The 26,666-nt window shown below is 44.0% G+C and overlaps 1 protein-coding gene across 1 annotated transcript; it reads left to right on the plus strand.

Moving 5' to 3' along the window:
* The first annotated feature begins 308 nt into the window (after positions 1-308).
* On the plus strand, positions 309-26,306 carry RNFT1 (ring finger protein, transmembrane 1). The gene is made up of 9 exons (XM_058164137.1): positions 309-549; positions 4,568-5,004; positions 9,781-9,857; positions 11,997-12,097; positions 14,890-15,043; positions 16,569-16,727; positions 20,378-20,443; positions 23,514-23,615; positions 25,523-26,306. Exons 2-9 carry the CDS (start codon positions 4,623-4,625, stop codon positions 25,655-25,657), a joined length of 1,176 nt encoding a protein of 391 aa, XP_058020120.1. The 5' UTR covers positions 309-549; positions 4,568-4,622; the 3' UTR covers positions 25,658-26,306.
* The last annotated feature ends 360 nt before the right edge of the window (positions 26,307-26,666 follow it).

Consider the following 26,666-nt stretch of genomic DNA (forward strand, 5'->3'; position numbering starts at 1 on the left):
TGTATTGATGAACTTATATACAGTCTCTGGGGATCATTAATTACTTCATTCATTCATTAATTTCACCAACATAAAAAAGACACAGGTCAGCAGGACTGAAGCCCCGCCCTTCCGCGGCACCGCCCTCGCCCCGCCCCTCCGCGTTGACGTCCCTAACTCCTCCTCCCGCAGCAACGTCCCTAGCTCCGCCCCCTTTGGCAACACCACGCCCAGCACCGCCTCTTTCCGCGTCGACGTTCTTAGCTCCGCCCCTCGCATCGGCGTCTCAGGCCCCGCCCCCTGCGCAACACCGCCCCTGTTGCCGTGGCGACCACTTTTCTAGGCCTGCTTTCCTCCTCCTCCTCCTCCTCCTCCTCCTCCGGCCGGCGTGGCCACTCCTCTTCCTCCACGGAGCCGGTAGTCGGAGGCAGCTGGTCGTCGCTCGCTCGCTCGCTCGCTCGCTCGGAGACTGGCGCTTGGTCCGCCGCCCTCGCGGCTGCCATGGCGGTGGAGGCGAGGCCCGGGCCTCCCGGACAGGCCTCGCCATGAAACTCCGGCCCGCTATGAGAGGTAGGTGTGTGGGTGTGTGGGTGAGGGACTTGCCGGGAGGGAAGAGTCGCCAGCGGGAAATAAGCGATTTCTACCTCCCCCGCATCCCTTGGAGACTACAACTCCCATCATCCCCTAGGCGGGGGAGCGGGGGTCCTGCTTGGGGGGGTTGGAAGGGAGACAGAGCTGAGCCTGGGTTGATATGGCGGAAGCTGAGGAAAAAATGGGCGGATGGGAGGCCACCAGGTAATCCCACTGTAATCTAAACCAGAGGTTTAGAGGTCTAAAGCGCCCAAGGTTTCCAACCTTGGGCGCTTTAAGACTTGTGGACTTCAACTCCCCGAATTCCTCAGCCAGCTTTGCTGGCTGAGGGATTCTGGGAGTTAAGTCCACAAGTCTTAAAGCTCGCTGGCTGAGGAATTCTGGGAGTTGAAGTCCACAAGTCTTAAAGCTTCGCTGGCTGAGGAATTCTGGGAGTTGAAGTCCACAAGTCTTAAAGCTTCGCTGGCTGAGGAATTCTGGGAGTTGAAGTCCACAAGTCTTAAAGCTTCGCTGGCTGAGGAATTCTGGGAGTTGAAGTCCACAAGTCTTAAAGCTTCGCTGGCTGAGGAATTCTGGGAGTTGAAGTCCACAAGTCTTAAAGCTTCGCTGGCTGAGGAATTCTGGGAGTTGAAGTCCACAAGCCTTAAAGCTTCGCTGGCTGAGGAATTCTGGGAGTTGAAGTCCACAAGTCTTAAAGCTTCGCTGGCTGAGGAATTCTGGGAGTTGAAGTCCACAAGTCTTAAAGCTTTGCTGGCTGAGGGATTCTGGGAGTTGAAGTCCACAAGTCTTAAAGCTTCGCTGGCTGAGGAATTCTGGGAGTTGAAGTCCACAAGTCTTAAAGCTTCGCTGGCTGAGGAATTCTGGGAGTTGAAGTCCACAAGTCTTAAAGCTTCGCTGGCTGAGGAATTCTGGGAGTTGAAGTCCACAAGCCTTAAAGCTTCGCTGGCTGAGGAATTCTGGGAGTTGAAGTCCACAAGTCTTAAAGCGGCCAAGGTTGGAGACCCCTGATCTAAAGCTGGGTTTTCCCATCTCGGCCCCTTTAAGACGGGCGCCGACTTCAACTCCCAGAATTCCCCAGCCCACCCATCTTAAAGCTCGCTGGCTGGGGAACTCTGGGAGTCGAAGTCCACCTTCCTTAAAGCCATGCCTCCCCAGGGATCCTGAGAGTTGAACTCCCCTTTTCTTAAAAAGAGGCCAAGGAGCACTGGGAAACACTGGTTTAAACTGGGAAATCAACTAGTCCTCATGGAAGTCATCACCCACCCATCATTCATTAATGTGTCCAGCCGTGTCCTTGAAATGACCAGGAAGTGGCCTCTATGAGGCCTGACTTTTTATTTGACTTGGTATTTTAATGAACTAATGCCCAGCTGCTGTGGCCTAGGGATGAAGCACTTGCCTCACAATCAGGAGGTTGTGAGTTCGATCCTAGGTAGAGGCAGATGTAGGGTCTCCTGCTGGGGCAGAGGGGGTTTGACTAGAGATCAGGGCTCTCCAACCTTGGCAACTTTAAGACTTGTGGACTTCAATTCCCAGAATCCCTCAGCCAGGAATTCTGGGACTTGAAGTCCACAAGTCTTAAAGTTGCTAAGGTGGAGACCCCTGGACTAACATAACATAACATAATAACAGAATTGGAAGGGACCTTGGAGGTCTTCTAGTCCAACCCCCTGCCCAAGCAGGAAACCCTACACCATTTCAGGGTCCTTGAATGGCTCAGACTGTACGACAGTCTGTTATTAACAGCAGCTGCTTGCAATTACTGCAGGTTCAAGCCCCACCAGGCCCAAGGTTGACTCAGCCTTCCATCCTTTATAAGGTAGGTAAAATGAGGACCCAGATTGTTGGGGGCAATAAATTGACTTTGTATATAAATATACAAATAGGATGAAGACTATTGCTTGACATAGTGTAAGCTGCCCTGAGTCTTCGGAGAAGGGCGGGATATAAATGCAAATAAAATAAAAATGGCTATCCAACATTTTCTTAAAAATTTCCAGTGTTGGAGCATTCACAACTTTTGCAGGCAAGTTGTTCCACTTACTGATTGTTCTAACTGTCAGGAAATTTCTCCTTAGTTCTAAGTTGCTTCTTTCCTTGATTAATTTCCACCCATTGCTTCTTGTCCTGCCCTCAGGTGCTTTGGAGAATAGCTTGACTCCCTCTTCTTTGGGGCAACCCCTGAGATATCGGAACACTGCTATCATGTCTCTCCTGGTCCTTCTTTTCATTAAACTAGATATGCCCAGTTCCTGCAACCGTTCTTCATATGTTTTAGTCTGCAGACTAGATGACCTGCAAAGGCCCCTTCCAACTCTGTTAATGTGTTAAATCTGAACTTGCCTCAGAAGACTGGAAGAGAAGCGTCATTATGTTTTGGGAAGAGGGATTTTTGTGGCTGGGACCTGCTTTGGCTCTGCCCTTGCTTAGGGATACTGTAGTTCCTGCCGCTCTGGTTGCGCCAGTCATGCCCTGCCTTTCAAACAGGATTGGGGACTGAGTCCTAAGCGCTGAAGGGAATACAGAGAATTACTATTATTAGGTCTTCTGTTTGTCACAATGGGAGCAGCGATTAATCCCTTTCTCCAAAAAGGACTTAATTGTGTACAACTGGGTTGAATGCAGGAAGTTCTCAGCTTTACAACCATTTGTTTAAGTGAATGTTTGAAATTACGATGGCCCTGAAAAGAGGGACTTCATGACTGTCCATGGAGATTCTCAGTCATCTAAGTCAGGGCTTTCCAACCTTAGCAACTTTAAGACTTGTGGACTTTAACTTGCAGAATTCCTCAGCCAGTAAAACGGGGCAAAATTCACATCATAACCGTCTTGCTTAGCAGTGGAAATTTTTGGCTCAATTGTGGTCATAAATTGAGGACTATCTGTACCAGCTGCCTTCCTAAAATAGGTGGTGAGGTCAATGTCCTCGCCCCCTCATTTGGGGGAGAGGGTAAAGAAGCCAGTGGCTGGCCACTTCCCAACTTATGAAATGCAATTTTTTTTCAGTAATTTAAAATGTAGATTTGGGGGAAAGTCCTTTGCCATTTGTCTCAAAATCATGGCAGTTGTAGTCCAAAACATCTAGATTAGAGGTGGGACAGAGGGCTGCAGGAGGCTGTCGCGGCTGAAAATAGAGCCCTGGAGGGCCACACTTTGTTTTTACTGACAAGAGGTGCTGCAGGCCAGTCCTTTGCTGTTCCCAGGGTGGCCCCATGGGCCAGATCTAAGTATCCCGCAGGCTGGATCCTGCCCGCAGGCCTTGAGCTTGACACCCCTGGCTTATATCATTGTTGTGGTCCGCCAGCAGCCTGTGGAGCTGGCAGAGAGTCGGACAGCGATGAGGCTGAGGAAGAACATGGGCCAGTCCTGGAGGCCGGGATCAGAGGCAGAGGTGGGGCCAGGGCCATTGGGGAGTGATGTGCGGACTCCGGAGCCTCCAGAGGCTGACAGTAGTGAGGCAGGGTAACAGGAGGAGCCTGTTCCTAATGCCCGCATGAGAAGAGCTGCCAGAAGGCAAGAGCAGCTAAAGCTAAGAGGACGATTCGGGAGTAGGGCTAAGAGATGATTGGCCCTTCCCATAAGGCTTAAAAGACCAGTAACGGCATTCGGGATCTTTGCCGGAAAACAACATTGATAGCCTTGCTCCTTGTCTTGCTGCATTTATTTCTTGTCGGCGTCTTCTGCTTTTGAACGTTTGCCAAGAAAAGCCTTTGGTAGTTTGCCTAATTAGACCAAGGTTGGTGATAAGACTGAAGAATTGTGTTATGAAGAATTTGCTTTGATTTAGTTTGGATGACGCTGAGAATGAGTTGTTCTAATAAAGTCTGTTTTTGAACAGATTGCGTCTACTACTACCTACTTGGGCCTGGGTCACAACAATCATGCGCACATGGGAAAAACACGCTAGGGCTTATTTTCGGGGAAGCACGGTGGTAGACCTTCCGGTCGTAATCGATACTGGTTCTCTTCTGACTGCTTGTTCCTTTCTTCCTTTTAGGAATCATCACACCCCAAGCCAAATCTTGGAAGCCGGTCACCACCCATTCCGTACCATGCAGTCCAACTCCATCATTCGGCACAGCGGACTCAACAACGGCCATAATCACAGCCCCACCTGCCAGGGCGCTCACGCCACGAGGTCTCCAGGAGAGGAATCCTGCCCGCACGGAGGGGACATTCACATTCAAATGACCTCGGCGGTCGGGGAGTCAGAGGCCAATGCTGGCTCCCGGCAACATTTGCGGTTGGGGACTCAGAGTCGGCCGCATGGCCAAACACCCGGCGAAACCAGGAGCGGTCACTCCGGTGGTTCAGCCACGGAGGAACAAAGAGACAGCTCGCTCTCGGAATTTAAATACCTCCTCCAGTGGCTGCACAAGAGCCTCCCGTACATCTTGATTTTGTCCCTCAAAATTCTCGTGCAACATATCATCGGTAGCGTATCAACCGTTGGGTGTTTTGGAAACGTCAAGGTTTTTTTTTGTTTTTTTAAAGTGTTATTTGAAAGTGATGAATGAGTTGGGTGTAGATTAGTCTGGACTTCAAGACCGGAGGTTTTGGACCCTTTAAAAAAATATCCAGTGGGAAACTCAGCTAAATTCGACATCCTGTATAAAGGAAGGACGCCAATTTAATTTCCATCTTTTCTCCCCCCTTGATTTTCATAATTTTGATATATGATTTGGGGATTTTGAGACCTCCCCCAAGCGCTTCAAATCGTGTTGTTTGAAGGCCAAAAGGCCCGTTTAACTCGCTTTAAAAATTAGACATGGACTGAAATGTTTTTTTTACCCTTTGAAAGATCCTCATTCTAGGTAGTCCTTGACTTATAACCGATTGCTCAGTGACCATTTGAAGTTAACGATGGACCTCCCCAGATTCATGGGCTTTGTTTGCATTTTGGGTGCTTGAGGCCCATCCCCTGTTCGCAGGATCCCGCAATCGGGTGACCACAATTGAGATTTCTTTTCCCTAGAAAAACCAGTATTTCCTTCTGGTTTCCAGCAAAAAAAAAAAAATGCCCTTTGACGACCAGGGATTGCTTAACAAACACCATGGGAAAAAAAAAATCATAAAATCGGGTGGAGAAGTGGTGACCTATATAAGGATTGGCACAATTCCAGATTCAGTGGTTGTAAGTCAAGGACTTCAATTGCGCGTCATTTTATCACCTGTTTTGCCACAGTTGTCAAGTGAATCGCTGCAGTTGTTAAGTCACAATCATACAGTCGTTAAGGGAAGTTCGGCTTCCCCCACTGCAGGGGTGAAATCCTCCCGGTTCGGTCCGGATCGCCTGATCCGGTAGCGATGGTGGCAGATGGTTCAGAGAACCAGTAGCAAAAATCCCTGTCCCCTCTCCCCACCCATGCCCAGCTGAGCCGCGCGATCATCAGAGGGTTTTTTTTTTTAACTTTTAAAAGCATTTTTTCTTCGGCCGAAAAAATGCTTTTAAAAGTTAAAAAAAAAAACCCTCTGATGATCGCGCGGCTCAGCTGGGATCATCAGAGGAGCCTTTTAAAAGAATTTTTTCTACAATCACTTCGGCCGAAGAGGTTGTTAAAAAAAATGCTTTTAAAAGGTTCTGGTGATCAGGCAACTCAGCTGGGATCGTCAGAGCCCTTTAAAAGCTTTTAAAAGGCTCCTCTGGCGATCCCAGAGGAGTTGCCTGATCATCAGAGGCTTTTAAAAATATTTTTTTTACAACCTCTTCAGTGAAAGAGGTTGTAGAAAAAAGGCTTTTAAAAGTAAAAAAAAAAAAGTTGGCCACGCCCCCCCAGTCACATTAACCCCCCCACCAAGCCACGCCCACAGAACCGGTAGTAACAAATTTTACATTTCACCCCTGCCCCATTGACTTTGTCGGAAGCCTTCTGGGAAGGTTACGAATGGTGATCACATGACACACACACACCCCCGGGACTCTGCAACAGTCATAAACACATGCCAGTTGCCAAGCACCTGAATTTTGATCACATGATCTTGGGGATAACGGCAACGAACGTAAATGTGACGTCGTCATAAGTCACTTTGTTCAGTGACATTGTAACTTTGAACGGTCACTAAACAAATGTAAGTCGAGGACTGTAGTAAGAAAAAGAATTACCTTTGATTTTATGTAAAGGTAGTCCTCGACTTGCAACCGTTCACTTAGTGACCGTTCCAAGTTAACAGCACTGAAAAAAAGTGACGACTGTTTTTTTCACATGACCATTGCAGTCTCCCTCCATGGTCACGTGATCAAAACTCATTCGCTTGGCAACTGACTCATATTTATGACGGCTGCAGCGTCCTGTGGTCCTGTATCCCCTTTTGTGACCTTCCGACAAGCAAAGTCAATGGCGAAGCCAGGTTTGCTTAACAACCGTGTTACCAATTTATCCACGGCAGTGATTTACTTAACGACTGTGGCAAGAAAGATCGTAAAATTCACTTGAGTCACTTAACCGTGTTACTAATTCAAATGTGGAGAGAAAAGTCACCAAATGAAGCAAACTCACTTGACAGATTTCTTACTCAAGCAACATAAATTCTGGGCTCAATTGCGGTCATAAGTTGAGGACTACCTGTATTTTCTCTTTTCAGTTCCCCCAGCAAAAAGAGGAACAGAAGGTTTCCAGTCCCTGTTTGGGACATAGCTTCCCACATCTGGATTTTTGGATTCTTATCTTCATCTTGAAGTTCAGTTTCCCCATTATAAAGGGAACGGGGGATCCATCCTTTTAATGCTATGCCTGCCCTTTTCCCCTCTGTTTTATGTTCTGTGCCTCCAGTAGAAAAAAAAATTGCTAATGAGCATCTAGGATTTTTTTTTTAATTTGTCCTTTTGTTGCCGTATACACAGGGGCTCTTAGCTCAAAGTTAGGGTGTAGATCGGGGGGGGGGTCAAACTGGATTTCTTCAAGGGCTGGATCAGCATTGTAGTTCTCTGTGGCCCGGTGGGTGGGGCAATACAAGTGTTGTGGTCCGCCAGCAGCCTGCAGAGCTGGCAACCGAGTCGGACAGCGATGAGGCAGAGGTGGGGCCAGGCCATCGGGGAGTGAGGTGCGGACTCCAGAGCCTCCAGAGACTGATAGTAGTGAGGCAGAGGAACAGGAGGAGCCTGTTCCTAATACACGCATGAGAAGAACTGCTCTTGCCTTCTGGCAGCTCTTCTCATGCGTGCATTAGGAACAGGCTCCTCCTGTTCCTCTGCCTCACTACTATCAGCCTCTGGAGCCTCTGGAGTCCGCACCTCACTCCCCGATGGCCTTGGCCTCACCTCAGCCTCATCGCTGTCCGACTCCGTTGCCAGCTCCGCAGGCTGCTGGCGGACCACAACGAGACAGATGCCTCCTGCAACACTCTGCCGGCCAAAAATGGCCTCCCACGGTCCCTGCGCGACCTGTTTTTGGCCAACAAGAGTGCTGGTGGAGGCCGGGGAGATTGAAAACGGGCCGTGCAGGAGCCACATGCAGCCTGTTTTGGCCAGCAGAGGCACCGCGGGCCAGTCCTTTGATACTTCCAGGCTGGCCTCACGGGCCAGATTTAAGCACCCCACGGGCCAACTCTGGCCCATGGGCCTTGAGTTTGACCTCCCTTTGCCTGCTGTGTCAAAATACTCCAATTTCCTTCAAGGAAAACACTAAAGGACAATTTTTTTTTCCAATGGCAGGAACTATTAAGATGTGTGGACTTCAACTCCCAGAATTCTCCAACTAGCTGGCTAAAGAATTCTGGGAGTTTGGGAGTCCACACATCTTAACAGTTCCCACCGTTGAATTGACACTGCTATAAAATACCCTTTTCGAGTACCTGCGATGCTACCCTGAGTGCGGAGAGAGATTTTGTTTCAAAATAAACATCCAAGGCGGGCAAATAAATACCCAAATCTTTTTTTTTTTTAAACCAGATGAAGCTGCGTAGGAAAGAGGTCCTACACAAAAGAGGTCCTGCTGTCAGAATGAATGCAGCTACATTATTTAAACTATATGAAAATCATTTCACCGATACTTTTGCTCTAATTATACTGCTTGGATTTTTCTAATAGCAATAGCAATAGCACTTACTTATATACCGCTTCATAGTGCTTTTAAAGCCTTCTCTAAGCGGTTAACAGAGTCAGCCTCTTGCCCCCCACCCACCCCAACAATCTGGGTCCTCATTTTACTGGATGTCAAACTCTGGAAGGTCAAGTCAGCTTAATGTGAATTTCTGCCCCGTCTCCTGCATTTTGTACTATGGTATAATTGTATAAATGGTGTCGGGACAGGGAGGAATAAGATGGAGAACTGGTTAGATAGCAGTCAAAACACGGCATTTCCAAGTCAGCCCTTTACCAAGTATTTCCCCCCAAATGTTGGACTCTTCCCATTCTGAGCTGTTTGGCTGTTTTCTTACAGACGTTTCATTACCCAACTAGGTAACATCATCAGTGCTACTAGAGAGGGGGGTTTGTTATCATACAGAGAGAAAACCCCACTCCTTACTATCACTGATGAATTTACCTAGTTGGGTAAAGAAACATCTGCAAGAAAACAACCAAGCACAGGGAGCACCAAGGTCCCCACAGTCCTCCTCCTCCTCTTCCTCCTCCTCTCTGCAAATCTCATTCCGCTCTAGCACTGGTGATGTTACCTAGTTGGGTAAAGAAACGCCTGCAAGAAAACAACCAAGCACAGGGAGCACCAAGGATCCCACAGTCCTCCCCCCGCTCCTTCTCCTCCTCCCCCCCTCCTTCTCCTCCTCCCCCTTCCTCCTTCTCCTCCTCCCCCCCTCCTCTTCCTCGCAGACCCCACTTCCCTCTAGCACTGGTGATGTTACCTAGTTGGGTAAAGAAATGCTTGCAAGAAAACAACCAAGCATAGAGAGCACTCGGGACCTCTCATTTTAACCCTGAGCTACAAATATCCTCCTTTTATGGGTCTCCCCATCTTGTTGTGAGAGCGACAACAATTCATCATTGGGATTCTCACAAATAAATCAATTTGTGTAGGACCTTGTTGAACTTTAGGGCTGCAGTGCCCCTGTGTATAAAAAGGCCAGCCGTATTTGTCTCCTTGTTTTAAAAGAGCATTATGTAATTCTTACTTAATTTTGCCATTTGTTTGAAAGAAACTTGGGTTCGGTGCCTTCTTTTTGTTTTTGTTTTTGTTTTTTTTGTTTTTTTTCCTCTTTTGTTCTTTTTCGTTTTCCTTTTTTTGGTTTGTATAATTGACCCTTTTTTCCTAACAGGCATTTCTCTGGGAATTGGGCTGCTCACAACTTTTATGTATGCAAACAAAGCCATTGTAAATCAGGTTTTCCTAAGAGTAAGTATCGATTCCTCCAGCACGGTTTGTAAGTATTTTTAAAGCTTCATTTTACTCCGGAGATCGATACAAATTTCTGGACAGAAATATAGAGCATGGGTCTCCAGACTTGGCAACTTTAAGACTTGTGGACTTCAACTCCCAGAATTCCTCAGGCTGGCAGAGGAATTCTGGGAGTTGAAATCCACAAGTCTTAAAGCTGCCAAGTTTGGAGACCCCTGATATAGAGATGTGGTTTTAACTTTTGTTCTACCAGGCTATAAAATAGCATTATTTTTTTTTAAAAAAGGCTTCCTTTTAAAGATGATGTTATTATTATTTTTTAAATACTGACCTGGGACATCTTAGATCAGGGGTTTCCAACCTTGGTCCCTTCAAGACTTGTGGACTTCAACTCCCAGAGTCCCTCAGCCAGCAAAGCTGGGTGAGGAACTCTGGGAGTTGAAGTCCACAAGTCTTAAAGGGATCAAGGTTGGAGACCCCTGATATGAACTATAGCGAGACAGTCAGATTGTTCTAATGGTTAAGCTAACAGGCTTAGAAAGTGGGAGGCCATGAGTTCTAGTCCTGCCTTAGGCGTGAAAGTTGGCTGGGTGAAGTTGGGTCAGTAACACTCTCTCGTCCAGCCCACCTCACAGGGTGGTTGTTGTGGGGAATACCTGAGGAGGAAGGTGTGTCAGATAGGCTTGCTGCCTTGAGCTATTTGTAAAAAAAAAGAAAAAAAACGGATACAAATTTCAGTGCATTCTGACAAGCCAGCAGCTTCTGGCACATCTACAGAGCATAACATGGCCTATAAATATGACAGGACGTGTTAATGCAAATTGATCTTCCTTTTATTTACCAAAGCCGAGTAGGAGATTTAAATATATCCAAATATATTACTTATTTGAAGAATAGAATAGAATAGAATAGAATAGAATAGAATAGAATAGAATAGAATAGAATAGAATAGAATAGAATAGAATCGAATCGATTTTTTTATTGGCCAAGTGTGAGTGGATACACAAGGAATTTGTCTTGGTGCATATGCTCTCGGTGTACATAAAAGAAAAGGAACACTGGTCAGTGAGAAAGCCACTTAAATTTCACTCGAACCTGTTGTTTATGCTGTTTCAACATTCTGAGCGGCCCAGGATAGAAAAATCAATAAATACAAATAATATCAGCGGAATAACCAAAAGCATCTTAATGGCATGGTCTACAGCATTTTAAAATATTATAAGCTATTATATCTTTCAGTTTATATATATATGTGCGTGTGTGTATTTATTTGTGTATGTGTGTGTCAGTTTCACTGTAAATACCTAACACTGGTGGTCATCGATTTGCAGCCACAATTCAGCCCAATATTTGCGTGGCTAAACAAGACAGTGGTTTAACTGAGTTTCTCCTTTTTTTACGATCCTACTTGCCACAGTTGTTAAGTGCATTACTGCAGTTGTTAAATTACTAACATGATTGTTAAGTGAATCTGGGTTCCTCATTGACTTTGTTTGTCCAAAGGTTGCAAAAGGGGATCGCGTGAATGTTGCACCGGATGGTTTTCACACTTATGACCGTCGCAACATTCCCCCATGGTCACGTGATCAAAATTCAGATACTTGGAAACTGGCATGTACTTATGACCGTTGCATTAATCTGGGGGGGGTGTGTGTGTGTCACGTGATCACCATTTGTAAACTTCCCAGCTGGCTTCCGACAAGCAAAGTCAATCCGTTTCACTTAACAACCGCAGCGATTCATTTAACAAGTGTATACTGATCCTCTTAATGACTCTGGCAACAAAAAAAAAGGTTATAAAATAGGACAAAATTCACTTTTATAACTGCCTTGCTGAGCAGCGGAAAATTTTGGGCTCAGTTGTGGCCATAAGTCGAGACCACCTATATAGCGTGAAGTACAATATTATTATTTTTATAGAGCTCAGAATATTATTGAAATGATTTATTTTGAAAAACGATAACCGAATAACAGAATTGGAAGGGACCTTGGAGGTCTTCTAGTCCAACCCCCTGCTGAAGGCAGGGGTCCTTATACCATCCCGGTCAAATGGAATCACGTGACTCCCTTTACATCGTTGTTTAGCCCTGTGAAGCTACCGATTGACCGACACTTTCTAAAATTCTTCTCTTGCAGGAAAGGTGCTCCAGGCTACAGTGTACGTGGCTGCTACTGTTCCTGACAGGTTCATCTCTTTTCATCTATTATACCTTCTACACTCAGTCACTTCATTACAGGTAATTCAACCCAGACTTGATTCCCCGTATTGGTACAGGAAGCCCTCGACTTACGATGGACTCCCCACCCCACCGAAACGTACAGGGCAGGGGTGAAATGCTCTCGGTTCAGACCGGATCGACCGATTCAATAGCGATGGCAGCGGCTGGTTCGGAGAACCGGTAACAAAAATCCCTCCTACCCATGCCCAGCTGAGCCACACGATCGTCAGAGCCTCTTTTTCTTCCTTTTAAAAGCATTTTTTCTACAACCTCTTTGGCCGAATAGGTTGTAAAAAAATGCTTTTAAAAGTAAAAAAAAAGATCGCGCACCACAGCTGATCACCGCCCCTCCGTGTACTTTTCTACTTACCGCATGCCTCCTTTTGCCGTTCACTGCGCGCATGCGCAGCCAGCGAACTGGTAGTAAACCGGTTCAGATTTCACCACTGGTACAGGGATCTATGACAATTCGCCATGGCCACCTTGCTGCGGGACCAGAGTTACACTAATATCAAAGAAATGGTGGAAGAGAATCATTAAAAGAAAGGATGCAAAAGGAGGGACAGAATGGAACGTGAATGGCAAAAATTAAAATAATGTTTCTTTATTTAAAATAATTAAATAGAATTGTTCAGTTGTCCCACAACGAGTTGGCCTTGACAAGCTGGCCGTGGCAAGTTGTCCTAGTCCCAATGCGCAGGTCATCCTTAACTTACGTTGTTGTTAGTTGCAAAGTCGTGTCTGACCCATTGTGACCATGTGGACCAGGGGTCTCCAACCTTGGTAACTTTAAGCCTTGTGGACTTCAACTCCCAGAGTTCCTCAGCCAGCAAAGCTGGATGAGGAACTCTGGGGGTTGAAGTCCACAAGGCTTGAAGTTGCCAAGGTTGGAGACCCCTGCCATGGACAATGTTCCTCCAGGCCTTTCTGTCCTCTACCACCCTCTGGAGTCCATTTAAGCTCACGCCAACTGCTTCAGTGACTTCATCCAACCACCTCATTCTCTGTCGTCTCTTTCTTTTTTGCCCTCAATCGTTCCCAGCATTAGGCTCTTCTCCAGTGAGTCCTTCCTTCTCATTAGGTGGCCAAAGGATTTGAGTTTCCTCTTGATCTGGCCTTCTAAAGAGCAGTTAGGAAGAAGTACTGGAGGCAAGTTAAAAAGAGAAGTGAAACTTCCAAGAGCGTGAGAGATGTTGGATAGAAAAGATTTTTTTAAAAAATAATAAGATTGAACTGTATTGAGAATTAGAATACATTAAGAAATTAGAAATGGGGAATATTGTTATACATTTATTTGCATAACACATTTAAAGTGAATATTAGAGATTAGATTAGATTAAGATTAGATTTTTGAAAAAGGATGTTATCAGATATGTTCAAGAATAATGTTATGACTATTAGAAGGATGTACCTACTATTGATTAATTGAAAAATGAAAAAATAGGTGCTGATATAAATATGTATAATAACAGGCCATGTAAGTTTGAGCAATGTAGTCATATTTACTTGTATTAATATTGGTTTTGTATCAAAATGAATGACACTCAGACGCCGTACTGTCCATGCAAGAATATGGATGTATGTTTTAAAAATAAAAAAACTTTACCCCCCAAAAAATAAATAAATAAAGAGTAGTCAGGGTTGATCTCCTCTAGGACTGACCAGTTTGATCACCTTGCAGTCCAAGGAACTCGCAGGAGTCTTCTCTTAACTTATGAGGGACCCCCCCACAAAAAAAAAGGGTACTTACGATTCAGATCTGAATTTCCTTCCGTCCCATCTGAAGTTATGGGATCACATCTTAGAGACGTTTGCCAACTACCATAATTGAGCCCCAAAATTTCTCTCGCTAAGCAAGACCGTTGTTAAGCGAGTTTGACCCCGTTTTACAACCTTCCTTGCTGCCGTTGTTCAGTGAATCCCTGCCGTTGTTACGTTAGTAACACAGTTGTAAAGTGAACCTGGCTTCCCCAATGGCATTGCTTGTCAGCGGGTTGCAAAAGTGGGAGGGGCACGTGACCCTGCAACCGTCATAAATACGAGTCAGTTGCCAAGCGTCTGAATTTTGATCCCGGGACCGCAGGGATGCTGTGAGAATTGCAAGTGCAAATTAGATGCTTGGCAACTGGCAATTGCAAGTGCAAATTACAAATGATCATAAGTCACTTTTTTTCAGTGGTGGTGTAACATTGAATGGTCACTAAATGAACTGTTCTTTTTATTTATTTATTTGCATTTATATCCCGCCTTTCTCCGAAGACTCAGGGCGGCTTACACTATGTCAAGCAATAGTCTTCATCCTATTTGTATATTATATACAAAGTCAACTTATTGCCCCCAACAATCTGGGTCCTCATTTTACCTACCTTATAAAGGATGGAAGGCTGACTCAACCTTGGGCCTGGTTGGGCTAGAACCTGCAGTAATTGCAGGCAGCTGTTTTAATAACAGACAGACTTACCAGTCTGAGCCACAGAGGCCTCTGTTATAAGTTGAGGATTTCCTGTATGAGATGAAGCCAACAAAATGGCTTTTTTGCGGGGGCGGGAAACACAACACAATTTTCCGACAGTCACGAAATGAACTATTGCAAGTCAAGGACTACCTGTAAAAATTATTTTTTACAGTATAATTTTACAGGTAATAATAATTTTTAAAAATATTATTTTTTCCTCCATTTGGATTCCGCCGCTCCCCATATTTTTCCAGTTGTGTCCCTTCTAATGTTTTCAGGGTGGGTTGTTTTTGGTTTTTTTTTGGATCCCAGTTTTACCCTAATCCTCTGCTGTTTTTATGATTTCTCTTCAAAGCTTGATCCTCTTAAGTCCTACGGTGGATTTTGGGAACTTCTGGGAGGTGCTCTGGATTGTGGGAATCACAGATTTCGTTTTGAAGTTTGTCTTCATGAGCTTGAAGTGCGCCGTTCTCCTTCTGCCTTGTTTTATCATGTCTCTTAAATCCAAGGTAAAGACGGTGCCGTTTTTAATTTGCTTTTAATTTAGCTGTCGTGCTGCTTTTGGTCAAAGCTTTTAAACTTTTGTTTTAAAGTGTATATTGTTGATTTTTACCGCCCTGAGTCCTTCGGGAGAAGGGCGGTATAAAAATCGAATAAAATAAAATAAATAAATAAATAAATAAATAAATAAAGCAGGTTTTGCTGCCTTAACTCATTGCCAAGGGTGCAGATATAGACCTGGAAGTGAGGGGCCATACAGGTGACTCCATTGACTTACAACCGATATTGAGGCCAGGATCTCTCTTGCTAAGCGAGAAAGTTTTTTAAGGGAGTTTTGCCCCATTTTATGACTGTCCTTGACACGACTGTTAAGTGGAACATGCTTTTGTTGTAGTCATTAAATGAACCTGGCTTCTTCGCTGCTCACCAGAAGGCCGCAAAAGTCAATCACGTGACCCCCCTCCTCCCTCCAAGACGTTGCGACCATCAAAAATACGAGCCAGTTGCCAAGCATCTGAATTTTGATCACACAACCGTTGGGATACTGCAACGGTCGTAAGTGTGAAAAACGGTCCTAAGTCATTGTTTTCAGTGCTATTGTAACTTTTGAACGGTCTATGTTCTTTGTACTGGAAAGGGGATAAAACTTTTACAGTGGTTCCCCCCATTGGTGACTTAAATTGTGATCCCAGAAAAGATCGCGTCGACGTGGCTTCTGGACTTTTTTTTTTTTTTTTTGTTTACATTTATACCCCGCCCTTCTCCGAAGACTCAGGGCGGCTTACAATGTATAGAGCAATAGTCTCATTCTATTTGTATATATTTACAAAGTCAACTTATTGCCCCCCCAACAATCTGGGTCCTCATTTTACCTACCTTATAAAGGATGGAAGGCTGAGTCAACCTTGGGCCGGGCTCGAACCTGCAGTAATTGCAGGCTTTGTGTTCTTAATAACAGGCCTTACCAGGCAGAGCTAAACCTGTGTGTCTTGAAAATACTTAGCAACCTGCTGTAAAAACAGGGGGGCACGACTGAGCCCCAAATTTTCCTTGTTCAGGCGGCTAAGTGAGTTTTGCCCCGTTTTACGACCTCCTTTGCTACAGCCGTTAAGCGAATCACTGCAGCTACTAAGTGAATCATATGTTTGTTAAGCCAATCTGGTTTTCCCCATGGAGTTAACGTGTCAAAAGCCAGCTGGGAATATTACAGATGGTGATCACGTGACCATGGGACACTGCGGCCGTCGTAAGTATGAGTCAGTTACCATGCCCCCGAATTTTGATCACGTAACTACAGGACATTACAGCCCTCATAAGTATGAATCAGTTACCAAGCGCCCGAATTCTGATCGTGCGACCATGGGGATGCCTCAATAGTTTTAAGAGTGAAAATCTGTCATAAGTCCCTTTTTAAAGTGCCGTTGTAACTTTGAACAGTCTCTAAATGAACCGTCGTTAAGTCGAGGACTACCTGCATTGCGCGAATGCGTCTTCTAATGTTCATTTTTGTTGCATTTCCCTTGTTTTACACAGGGTTACTGGTATATGCTGTTGGAAGAGCTTTGCCAGAGCTATTGTAAAGTGGTCCCTGCCCCTGTCTGGTTTCGATATTTGGTTGGCTTCAGGGAATCAGACAGCACCATCGGGTGGAGTTTTGGCATCTTGTTGGCTTTGCTGTATCTTATCCTAAAGGTAAACAGGTCTTATCCTAAAGGTTGTCTTCTCGGTGTCTTATCCTAAAAAGAATGACGTCAGAGTGGGAGCAGAGTTTTCAGTGTTATAAGTAGTCCTTGAGAGGGATCTTGTAGTCCAAGTGGACAACCATTTAGATATGAGCCAGCAGTGTGCAGCAGCTGTTAAAAAAGCCAACACAGTTCTGGGCTGCATAAACAGAGGGATAGAATCAAGATCACGTGAAGTGTTAGTGCCACTTTATAATGCCTTGGTAAGGCCACACTTGGAATATTGCATCCAGTTTTGGTCGCCACGATGTAAAAAAGATGTTGAGACTCTAGAAAGAGTGCAGAGAAGAGCAACAAAGATGATTAGGGGACTGGAGGCTAAAACATATGAAGAACGGTTGCAGGAACTGGGTATGTTTAGTTTAATGAAAAGAAGGACCAGGGGAGACATGATAGCTGTGTTCCAATATCTCAGGGGCTGCCACAAAGAAGAGGGAGTCGGGCTGTTCTCGAAAGCACCTGAGGGTAGAACAAGAAGCGAAGGGTGGAAACTAATCAAGGAAAGACGCAACTTAGAACTAAGGAGAAATTTCCTGAGAGAACAATTAACAAGTGGAACAACTTGCCTCCAGAAGTTGCGAATGCTCCAACACTGGAAGTTTTTAAGAAGATGTTGGATAACCGTTTGTCTGAAGTGGTGTAGGGCTTCCTGCCTAATCGGGTTGGACTAGAAGACCTCCAAGGTCCCTTCCAACTCCGTTATTCTAAATTCTAAACTGATACTTGAACCCACAATTTTGGTTGTGAGCCATGATAGTCGTAAATGGTGACCCCATCTGATTTTACAACCCTTTTGGTGGCTGTCATTAGGCAAACCCATTGTTCGCTATGGGCCTGTTATTCTCAGAATCTGCGTATTAACACCGGTTGCTGGCAACAGCTTCGTAAACCAGGGTCAGGTATGACAGGGCACAGCAAACAGTCCATACGCTCTCACAGAGAGGGTCTCCTCAGGGTGCCGTCCGCCAAGCAATGCCGGCTGGCGGCCCCCAGGGGAAGGGTCTTCTCTGTTGGAGCACCTACTCTCTGGAACGACCTTCCCCCCGGTTTGCGTTTAATATCTGACCTTTGGACCTTCCGCCGGGAATTAAAAACTCATTTATTTGTTCAAGCAGGACTGGACTGATTTTTAAATTTTTAAATTTTTAAATTTTAAATTTTAAATTTTTTAATCTTTTGTAATTTTATATGGGGTATTTTAGGTTGGTCAATCTGACGGTTTTAATTCGGCCACTATTGAATAGGTATTTTAAATTGATATTTTTAACTTTGTATATTTACTGTTTTTTATCCTGGCTGTACACCGCCCTGAGTCCTTCGGGAGAAGGGCGGTATAAAAATTTAAATAAATAAATAAATAAATAATAAATAAATAAATGCAGGTCAGTTGCTCAGCACTCAAAATGTGGTCACACGACCACAGGAAAGCGGTCATCAGAACACTTCGTTTAGTGACCGTTCAAAGTCACAACGGCAGTGAAAAAGGGGACTTAGGACCGTTTTTCATAGTTACGACCTTTGCAACATCCCCACGGTCACGTGATCAAAATTCAGATGCCGGGCAACTGGTTCATATTTATGACCGTCGCTGTGTCCCAAGGTCACGTGATCCCCTCTTGCGACCTCCTGACGAACAAAGTCAACGGAGAAGCTACATTCGCTTAACCATGTTACTAACTTCCCAACTGCAATGATTCACTTAACAACTGTGGCAAGAAAGGTCATAAAGTGGGGCAAAAACTCACTGAACAAGTGGCTCCCTTAACAACAGAAATTTTTGGCTCAGTTGTGGTCATAAGTCGAGGACTACCTATAAAGGATAAAGTTACACCCATCGTAGGATTTTCGATTCCTGCACTGAGCTGGGAGTTGTTCTCCATTTTCTAAATAAGGTTAACTTCCCAGTCTGGCCTGTAACAGGTAGTCCTCAAGTCACGACCACAATTGAGCCCAAAATGTCTCTTGCTAAGGGAGGCGGTTGTTAAATGAATCTTGCCCCATTGGACGACCTTTCTTGCCAGGGTTGCTAAGTGAATCGTTGTAGTTGTTAAGTTAGTTAACACCATTGTTAAGTGAATCTGGCCATTGACTTCGCTGGTGAGAATATCGTAAAAGGTGATCACGTGACCCTGCAACCGTCAGAAATATGTATCGGTTGCCAGGCATCTGAATTTTGATCACGTGACCATGGGGTTGCTGCATAGGTCAGAAATTTGAGAAATGGTCCTAAGTTGACATAACATAACATAACATAACATAACATAACAGAACAGAACAGAACAGAACAGAACAGAACAGAACATAACATAACATAACATAACATAACATAACATAACATAACATCACATCACATCACATCACATCACATCACATCACATCACAACACAACACAACACATCACAACACAACACAACACAACACAACACAACACAACACAACACAACACAACACAACATAACATAACAGAATAACAGTGTTGGAAGGGACCTTGGAGGTCTTCTAGTCCAACCCCCTGCCCAGGCAGGAAACCCTACACGATTTCAGACAAATGGTTATCCAACATTTTCTTTAAAATTTCCAGTGTTGGAGCATTCACAGCTTCTGCAGGCAAGTCGTTCCACTTATTGATTGTTCTAACTGTCAGGAAATTTCTCCTTAGTTCTAAGTTGCTTCTCTCCTTGATTAGTTTCCACCTGTTGCTTCTTGTTCTACCCTCAGGTGCTTTGGAGAATAGCTTGACTCCCTCTTCTTTGGGGCAGCCCCTGAGAGATTGGAAGACTGCTATCATGTCACCCCTAATCCTTCTTTTCCTTAAACTAGACATACCCAGTTCTTGCAACCGTTCTTGCAGGAAGTTACTTTTTTCAATGCCATTGTAACTTTGAAAAGTCACTAAATGAACTGTTGTATACCAAGGACTATGTGTACTAGAATTTCATGGTGGTGTCCCATCCCAGAATACCTTGCTTAGTTTTCAAGCCCTGTGGGGCTGGCCAGGTTTAGTATCTGGCATGCTAAGAAAAGCACATGAATAGAAGTAGAGTAGCGTAGAGTAGCACAGAACAGAACAGAGCAGAACCTTGGAGGTCTTCTAGTCCAGCCCCCTGCTCAAGCAGGAGAACCTATATCATTTCAGACAGATGCTTGTCCAGTCTTTTCTTAAAAACTTCCAGTGATGAAGTGCCCACGATTTCTGGTGGCAAGCTGTTCCACTGGTTAATTATCCTCACTGTTAGGAAATTTCTCCTTAATTCCAGGTTGCTTCTCTTTTTGGTTAATTTCCAACCATTGTTTCTTGTCCTGCCTTCAGGTGCTTTGGAGAATAATTTGATCCCCTCTTCTTTGTGGCAGCCCCTCAAATACTGAAATACTGCTATCCCGTCAGCCCTAATTCTTCTTTTCTTTAGATTAGCCAGACCCAAAACCTTCAGCCATTCCTTATTGATTGTATGCGATTTAGGGGCGTGCTCATTAAATTTAATAATAGTTGCATGATTAAGAACTTCAGTTTTTCCGAAAAATGCTTTTAAGTCTGAAAAACCAAGTGAACTATTTTTACGGGCCATATCATAATTCTTTTCTCTCTTGTTTGCTTTTCAGCTTTTGAGTTTTTTTACACAACTGAAAAACTTCAGAAGGGTCTTACGGATATTTTTTACACGACCGGTGAGTATGCTCTAAAAAGAATTACAGATAGTCCTTGACTTATGACCGCAATTGAGCCTAATTTGTTTTTTGCTAAGACAGTTGTGAAGTGAGCTTTGCCCCATTTTACGACCATTTCTTGCCACAGTTTAGAATAACATGGTTGTTAAGTGAATCTGCTTTCCCCATTGACTTTGCTTGTCAGACGGTCGCAAAATATCGTACGATTGTGGGACACTGTTATAAATACATGTCAGATGCCAAGCATTGGATTTTGGTCATGTGACCACACTGCATGCGGTCATATGGGTGAAAAAACGGTCACAAGTCACATTTTTCAGTGCTGTTGTAACTCTCAGTGGTCACTAAACAAATGGTTGTTAAGTTGAGGACAACCTGTATGATCTCCAAGAGAATGAGTCTCAAGCGTAATAGGAATTCAGAAATGAATCCATGTTTATTTCAATAGCAGATTAAAGAGTTAATTCAGTGAGCCATTCATTCATTCATTCATTTATTTATTTATTTATTTAGATTTCTAGACCGCCCTTCTCCCGAAGGACTCAGGGCGGTGTACAACCGAGATAAAAATAAACAATGTACAATTAAAAACAAATTAAAAAACTTATTATACAGTTTGGTCGATAGATTAAAATATATAAAATCTTAAAAAACCCAATTTAAAAACTTAAATAACATTTAAATTTAAAATCTAAACAATTTAAGAAAGCCCCGCGCGAACGAACAAATATGTTTTCAGTTCGCGGCGAAAGGTCCGAAGGTCAGATATTTGGCGTAAACCCGGGGGGAAGTTCATTCCAGAGAGTAGGAGCCCCCACAGAGAAGGATCTTCCCCCGGGGGACATTGTTTGGCGGACGGCACCCTGAGAAGTCCCTCTCTGTGTGAGCGTACAGGTCGGTGGGAGGCATAAGGTAACAGCAGGCGGTCCCGTAAGTACCCAGGCCCCAAGCCATTCATATCACATTGATTCTCTGTTTTGGAAGACATCGCTGGACAGACATTCAGGAGACCCAAAGAAAGGGGGTGTCTTTTTCCCTGGGGCAGAGTGTGAGATCTCTGACCTTAGAATATCAATTTACCCCAGTAAACATCTTTGATATTGGAAGCAGGATAAAATGACTTCCTAGTCTTGAATAAGTGGGGTAGCTCCAGAATAACACTAGAACTGACAGAAGAAGGTATCGGTCATCAACAGACCCATAGAGGTAACCCACATTTACACACCATTCAAAAGACAAAACCTAGGAAAAAACCCAAAGGATTGGAACACCTTTCCAGCCAATGTTCAGATAAGCAGGGATTAACACCAGACAAACAATCAAGAGAAAACCCAATACCCTAACCAAGGAATCGCCAAGGGGAAAACTTCACGTCCAGCAAAACTATCAGGTTAAGCTACTCTAAACAGGCTACAAACCCCACACTCCCTTGCGCTGATGATGCTATCTAGTTGGGTAATGAAATGTCTGCAAGCAAACAACCAAGCTCAGAGCCACGAGAACGCCACAAGAACTGACATTAATTCTGTCCCAATAGTTTGCGGTTCTTTGTGCCATATTTTATAGGATGATAATACTAATACAATAGTTGGTATCTATTATTTTTGAGACAGAATTTTTGATTTTTTTTATCATGGTTATAGATACTGTGTGCCTGTTGCTCAAAATGTACCCAGTGGGCGACGTTTAAAGGGGCGTGAAAGCAGTTGTTGGAAGGAAGGACTTGTTCCATCTGAGCTTTGTTGTATAGCTTTCTGATTAATTGATTGATTTACTCATTGCATTGCTATAGCTGCCCATCTCACAGAAGTAACTATAATGGCAAACAATTAAAATTCTGAGTATTGCACAGAGATGCATACTGTTTTTCCACTCTCCCCTGTGAACACAAGAGCCCTGTGTTAACAAAGAAGCTGGCAACTGTTGGGATAGTTGGTGCTCTCTGAGCTTGGTGATTTTCTTGCAGACGTTTCATTATCAAACTAGCTAATGTCATCAGTGCTAGTAGCTGGCAACTGAAAGATTTATCTTTTTATATCAATAAAATTAATCATATCCACACAGTTGCTTTGGAAAAATCCAGAAATGTACGAGCCAAATCCTTGGAGCCTTTTCTGATCTTTGTCCAGGAAGATCCGCTCTGTAATTTTTTTTAATAGAGGCTGCAAAACGATCCAAAAATAAACCTGGGTTTAAGGTCAGCAAAAGAGCAAGAGTGCTCTGGGTCAGAACTGCGAACTAAAAACCCTCTAAAGGAGAATTATGTTGTGGTCCGTCAGCAGCCTGCGGAGCTGGCAACGGAGTCAGACAGCGATGAGGCTGAGGTGGGGCCAGGGCCATCAGGGTGTGGACTCCAGAGCCTCCAGAAACTGATAGTAGTGAGGTAGAGGAATAGGAGGAGCCTGTTCCTAATGCATGCATGAGAAGAAATGCCAGAAGGCAAGAGCAGCTCAAGCAGAGAGGGCGACTCAGGAGTAAGGCCAAGAGATGATTGGCCCCTCCCATTAGGCTTAAAACAGACCAGCAACAGTGTTTGGGCTTTGCCGGAAAACAATGTCGGTAGCTTCATCTTCTGCTTTCGTCTGCATCTTGCATTTATTTTTGTGACATATGAACGTTTGCCAAGAAAGGCCTTTGGTAGTTTGCCTAATTGGACCAAGGTTTGCGATAGGGCTGAGGAATTTGTGTTGGGAGGAATTTGTTTTAATTTAGTTGAACTATGCTGGGAATGAAGTAATTCTCAGCTGTTCGAATAAAGTTTGACTGAGTTTCCTACTACCTACTTGGGCCTGGGTCACAACAAATTATCTGTAGCTCAGGGTTGAAATGAGGGGACTTTGGCAATGGTGGTTTTCTTGCAGATGTCTCATTACCCAAACTTGGTACAGTAACAATATCAGTGCTGAAAGGGAGTGGGGTTTTGCACTGATGATGTAACCTAGTTTGGTAGTGAAACGTCTGGAAGAAAACAACCAGGCTCGGAGACCACCAAGGACCCTTAAATACTCTCTCTATTCTCCGGCGCCTCTGACGTTATTTCACCCTCTTTCTCCTCCTCCTTGCTTTGCAGAGCTACGGCGTGGTGGCCAGCAAGAGACAGCGTGCCGAAGCAGATGAGCTTTGTGCCATTTGTCAAGCTGAGTTTCAGAAGCCGGTTGTCCTCCTCTGCCAGGTAACACTCAGCAGTCCAACCCTTGTAAGCCACGCCTTGTACACCTGGCACCTGCACCGTTTTCATTGCAACAGCACTTCCATAATAAGTGAAATCTTCACCCCCTTTAATGCCTATGGAGAGTCTCAATCACGGAGAGTCTCAATCGTCCAGGTCATAGTTGTCCCAAAGGTGTTTTTTTTTCAAGAGGCACGTTTATGGGGGGGGGGAATAAAACTTCCTCAAAAAAAACCAACCCTGCAAATGACCAGCTGTCTGCAAGGAATATAAATCCTTCCATTCCTCCACCATCCAACCAGAGCTGATGAAGCTTCTTGGATGAGAAGGGAAACATCTTCAAAGAAAAACCAGAAAGTCCAGTTGCCTCCTGAAAAATGCTCCTTTGGGAAAATCAGCCCCTTGGTTATTTAATCGATCTTGCTAATATTGGGAGCTGCTCTCAAGTCTGCAGGTTTGACAATGCTTCAAGTCTTGTAACTGGTGAATGAGAATTACCAGATCTGAAATCTGTGTTTTAAGACGATGTGAAATATCTGACAGCTTTTTGGATCCCGTTAAAGGTAATCCTTGACTTGCAACCCTAATGGAGCCTGTTCGTTATGGTTATAAGACATGACAGTCGTAAAGCGGGTCATCACGTGACCAGGCTGATTTTACAGCACTTTTTTTTTTATGACGGCTGTTAAGTGAATCACCATGGTTGTTCAGTGAATGCTGTGATTGTTCGGTAGGGGGCGTCAAGAAGCTTCTTGGGTGAGAAGCGAAACGTCTTTGAAGTAAAAAAACAGCCAGAAAGTCCACAAGATTGGTAAAAATTAGTAAAAAATACTCTCCAATTGGTTGGAAAATGTAAAATCGAGTTAGGACCATACTATCACATGTGGTGGGAGTGCCAAAAAGCAAAAAAAAGTTCTGGCAGCAAATAAGCTGGTTAGAAGAGATGTTAACAGTCAAAATAGAAGTCTCTACCAGGGCCTCTGGTGGCTCAGCAGACTAAGTCTGTCTGTTATTAACACAGCTGCTTGCAATTACTGCAAGTTCAAGTCCCACCAGGCCCAAGGTTGACTCAGCCTTCCATCCTTTATAACGTAGGTAAAATGAGGACCCAGATTGTTGGGGGCAATAAAAGTTGACTTTGTATATAATATACAAATGGATGAAGACTATTGCTTAACACAATGTAAGCCGCCGTGAGTCTTCGGAGAAGGGCGGGATATAAATTCAAATTAACAAAAAAAAAAAGTCAAACCAGAATTTTTCTTATTGGGCATGATGGATAGCAAATACGATTAAAAATGTTACCTACTTAATATTGCATATATTAGCCGTGGCAAGATTAACATTTGCTCAAAAATGGAAGTTTAAAGAAATACCCTCAGAGAAAGAAGTAATAAGCAAAATTTACAACTGTGCAAAGATGGACAGACTTACTTTAGAACTCAAAGACAAAAGCGAATCAAGGTCCTATGAGGTCTGGAGTAAATTCTACGACTGGCTTGATAGGAGGAAGAATGCCAAAAACAAGAGATAATGAATATCTGGAAATGTATGTATCAACGTATATTGTACTTGTGAGGGTATAATAGATTTATTAAATATGTTTATAGTTGCAGGGGTAGTAGTAATATAGTATATACTTGATATACAAGGAATTAGGAGATATGTAAATTTGTATATAGACTGAGGAATATATGATATAGTAACTTGAACTTGACGTAAATGTTAGAAACCAGAGACGTGGAGCAAGGTCCATTGTTTTTGTTTGTTTTTAAATCCAATAAAATTTTTCAATTTTTTTAAAAAAAGCTTCTTGGATGAGAAGCGAAACGTCTTCAAAAAAGCACCTTTGGGTTGTTTCTCTAACACCTACACACTCCTCTAACCCAAGCAATCCCTTCTTTTCCCAGCACGTATTTTGTGACGACTGCATCGCTCTGTGGCTGAACCGGGAGAAGACGTGTCCCCTCTGCCGAACTGTCCTTTCCACTCACGTCAACAAGTGGTACGATGGTGCAACCTCTGCACAATTGCAACTCTATTAAAACAAAACTAATAATAAAGTGGCCGTGTGCTTCACACAGTATGGACTCATTTGAACGCCAGGCGTGCGCGTTGTAGAGGACATGGCTGGAAGGAGAGAGGGCTACAGAAGGAATAATGCCTTCTCCTCTCCACTGACTGTATTGGAATTCGTTCAGATTATCACAGCGCGCATCCTACTTAATTTTTCATATGGAATTAACCCCGTTCAATGGCTGCTGCCGGGGAATTCTCAAATTTCTGAGTATCAAAAGATTATTTTTTACAGTCACTAGTCTACCAAATCAGCAGTGGGATACCTTTACTGCCTCCAGTGTTAACATCTGGTGCGTGCAAACTTTAGATTCCGAGGTACAAAATCCACCTTGTCAGATTTGGCGTTCTCGGGATGCTTCTAACCATTGTACCTGGCGAGAATCATGGAATCATTTCTGCTTTCCATGTCTGTAAATCTCAAATTTCAATTATGCAAACGTGGATGAAAATTTTCTACTTTTTCTAAGTCTGAATTTTAAAAGAACAAAGGTTTTGGCCTCTATTTTGTCATAAGCAGCTAGATTTTTACTAAAGAGAAAAAAGCTGTATTTTAGCGATACTTAAAAAAAAATGTAGCCTATGGTTGATGAAAATAAATGCAGTTTGAATTTGTCAGCCTGCGATTTTTTGTGTTACAACCTTTTTACATGTTTATTCTCATTTTTTTCTGCATTTATATGTACGACGACATGAATTTACTTGTGACCGAAGAATAGGTGAACACACTGAGTTAATATATGGTGGCGCAGTGGTTAGAACACAGTATTGCAGGCTGACTCTGCCCACTGCCAGGAGTTCGATCCTGACCGGCTCAAGGTTGACTCAGCCTTCCATCCTTCCGAGGTTGGTAAAGTGAGGAGCCAGATTGTTGAGGGCCGTAGGCTGACTCTGTAGAGGGCTGTAAAGCATTGCGAAGTGGTATGTAAGTCTAAGTGCTATTGCTATTCTTTGATGATGATGTTATGGCCAGCCACT

The sequence above is a fragment of the Ahaetulla prasina genome, chromosome 1 (assembly GCF_028640845.1).
Source record: "Ahaetulla prasina isolate Xishuangbanna chromosome 1, ASM2864084v1, whole genome shotgun sequence".
Taxonomy (NCBI): Eukaryota; Metazoa; Chordata; class Lepidosauria; order Squamata; family Colubridae; genus Ahaetulla; species Ahaetulla prasina.

Bases quoted from the DNA above. Each gene is read 5' to 3' on its own strand.
- RNFT1 (XM_058164137.1), top strand. From the start codon at position 4,623: ATGCAGTCCAACTCCATCATTCGGCACAGCGGACTCAACAACGGCCAT. The intron at 15,044-16,568 runs GTAAAGACGGTG...TGTTTTACACAG, and splicing joins TCATGTCTCTTAAATCCAAG to GGTTACTGGTATATGCTGTT. The intron at 16,728-20,377 runs GTAAACAGGTCT...TTTGCTTTTCAG, and splicing joins TGCTGTATCTTATCCTAAAG to CTTTTGAGTTTTTTTACACA.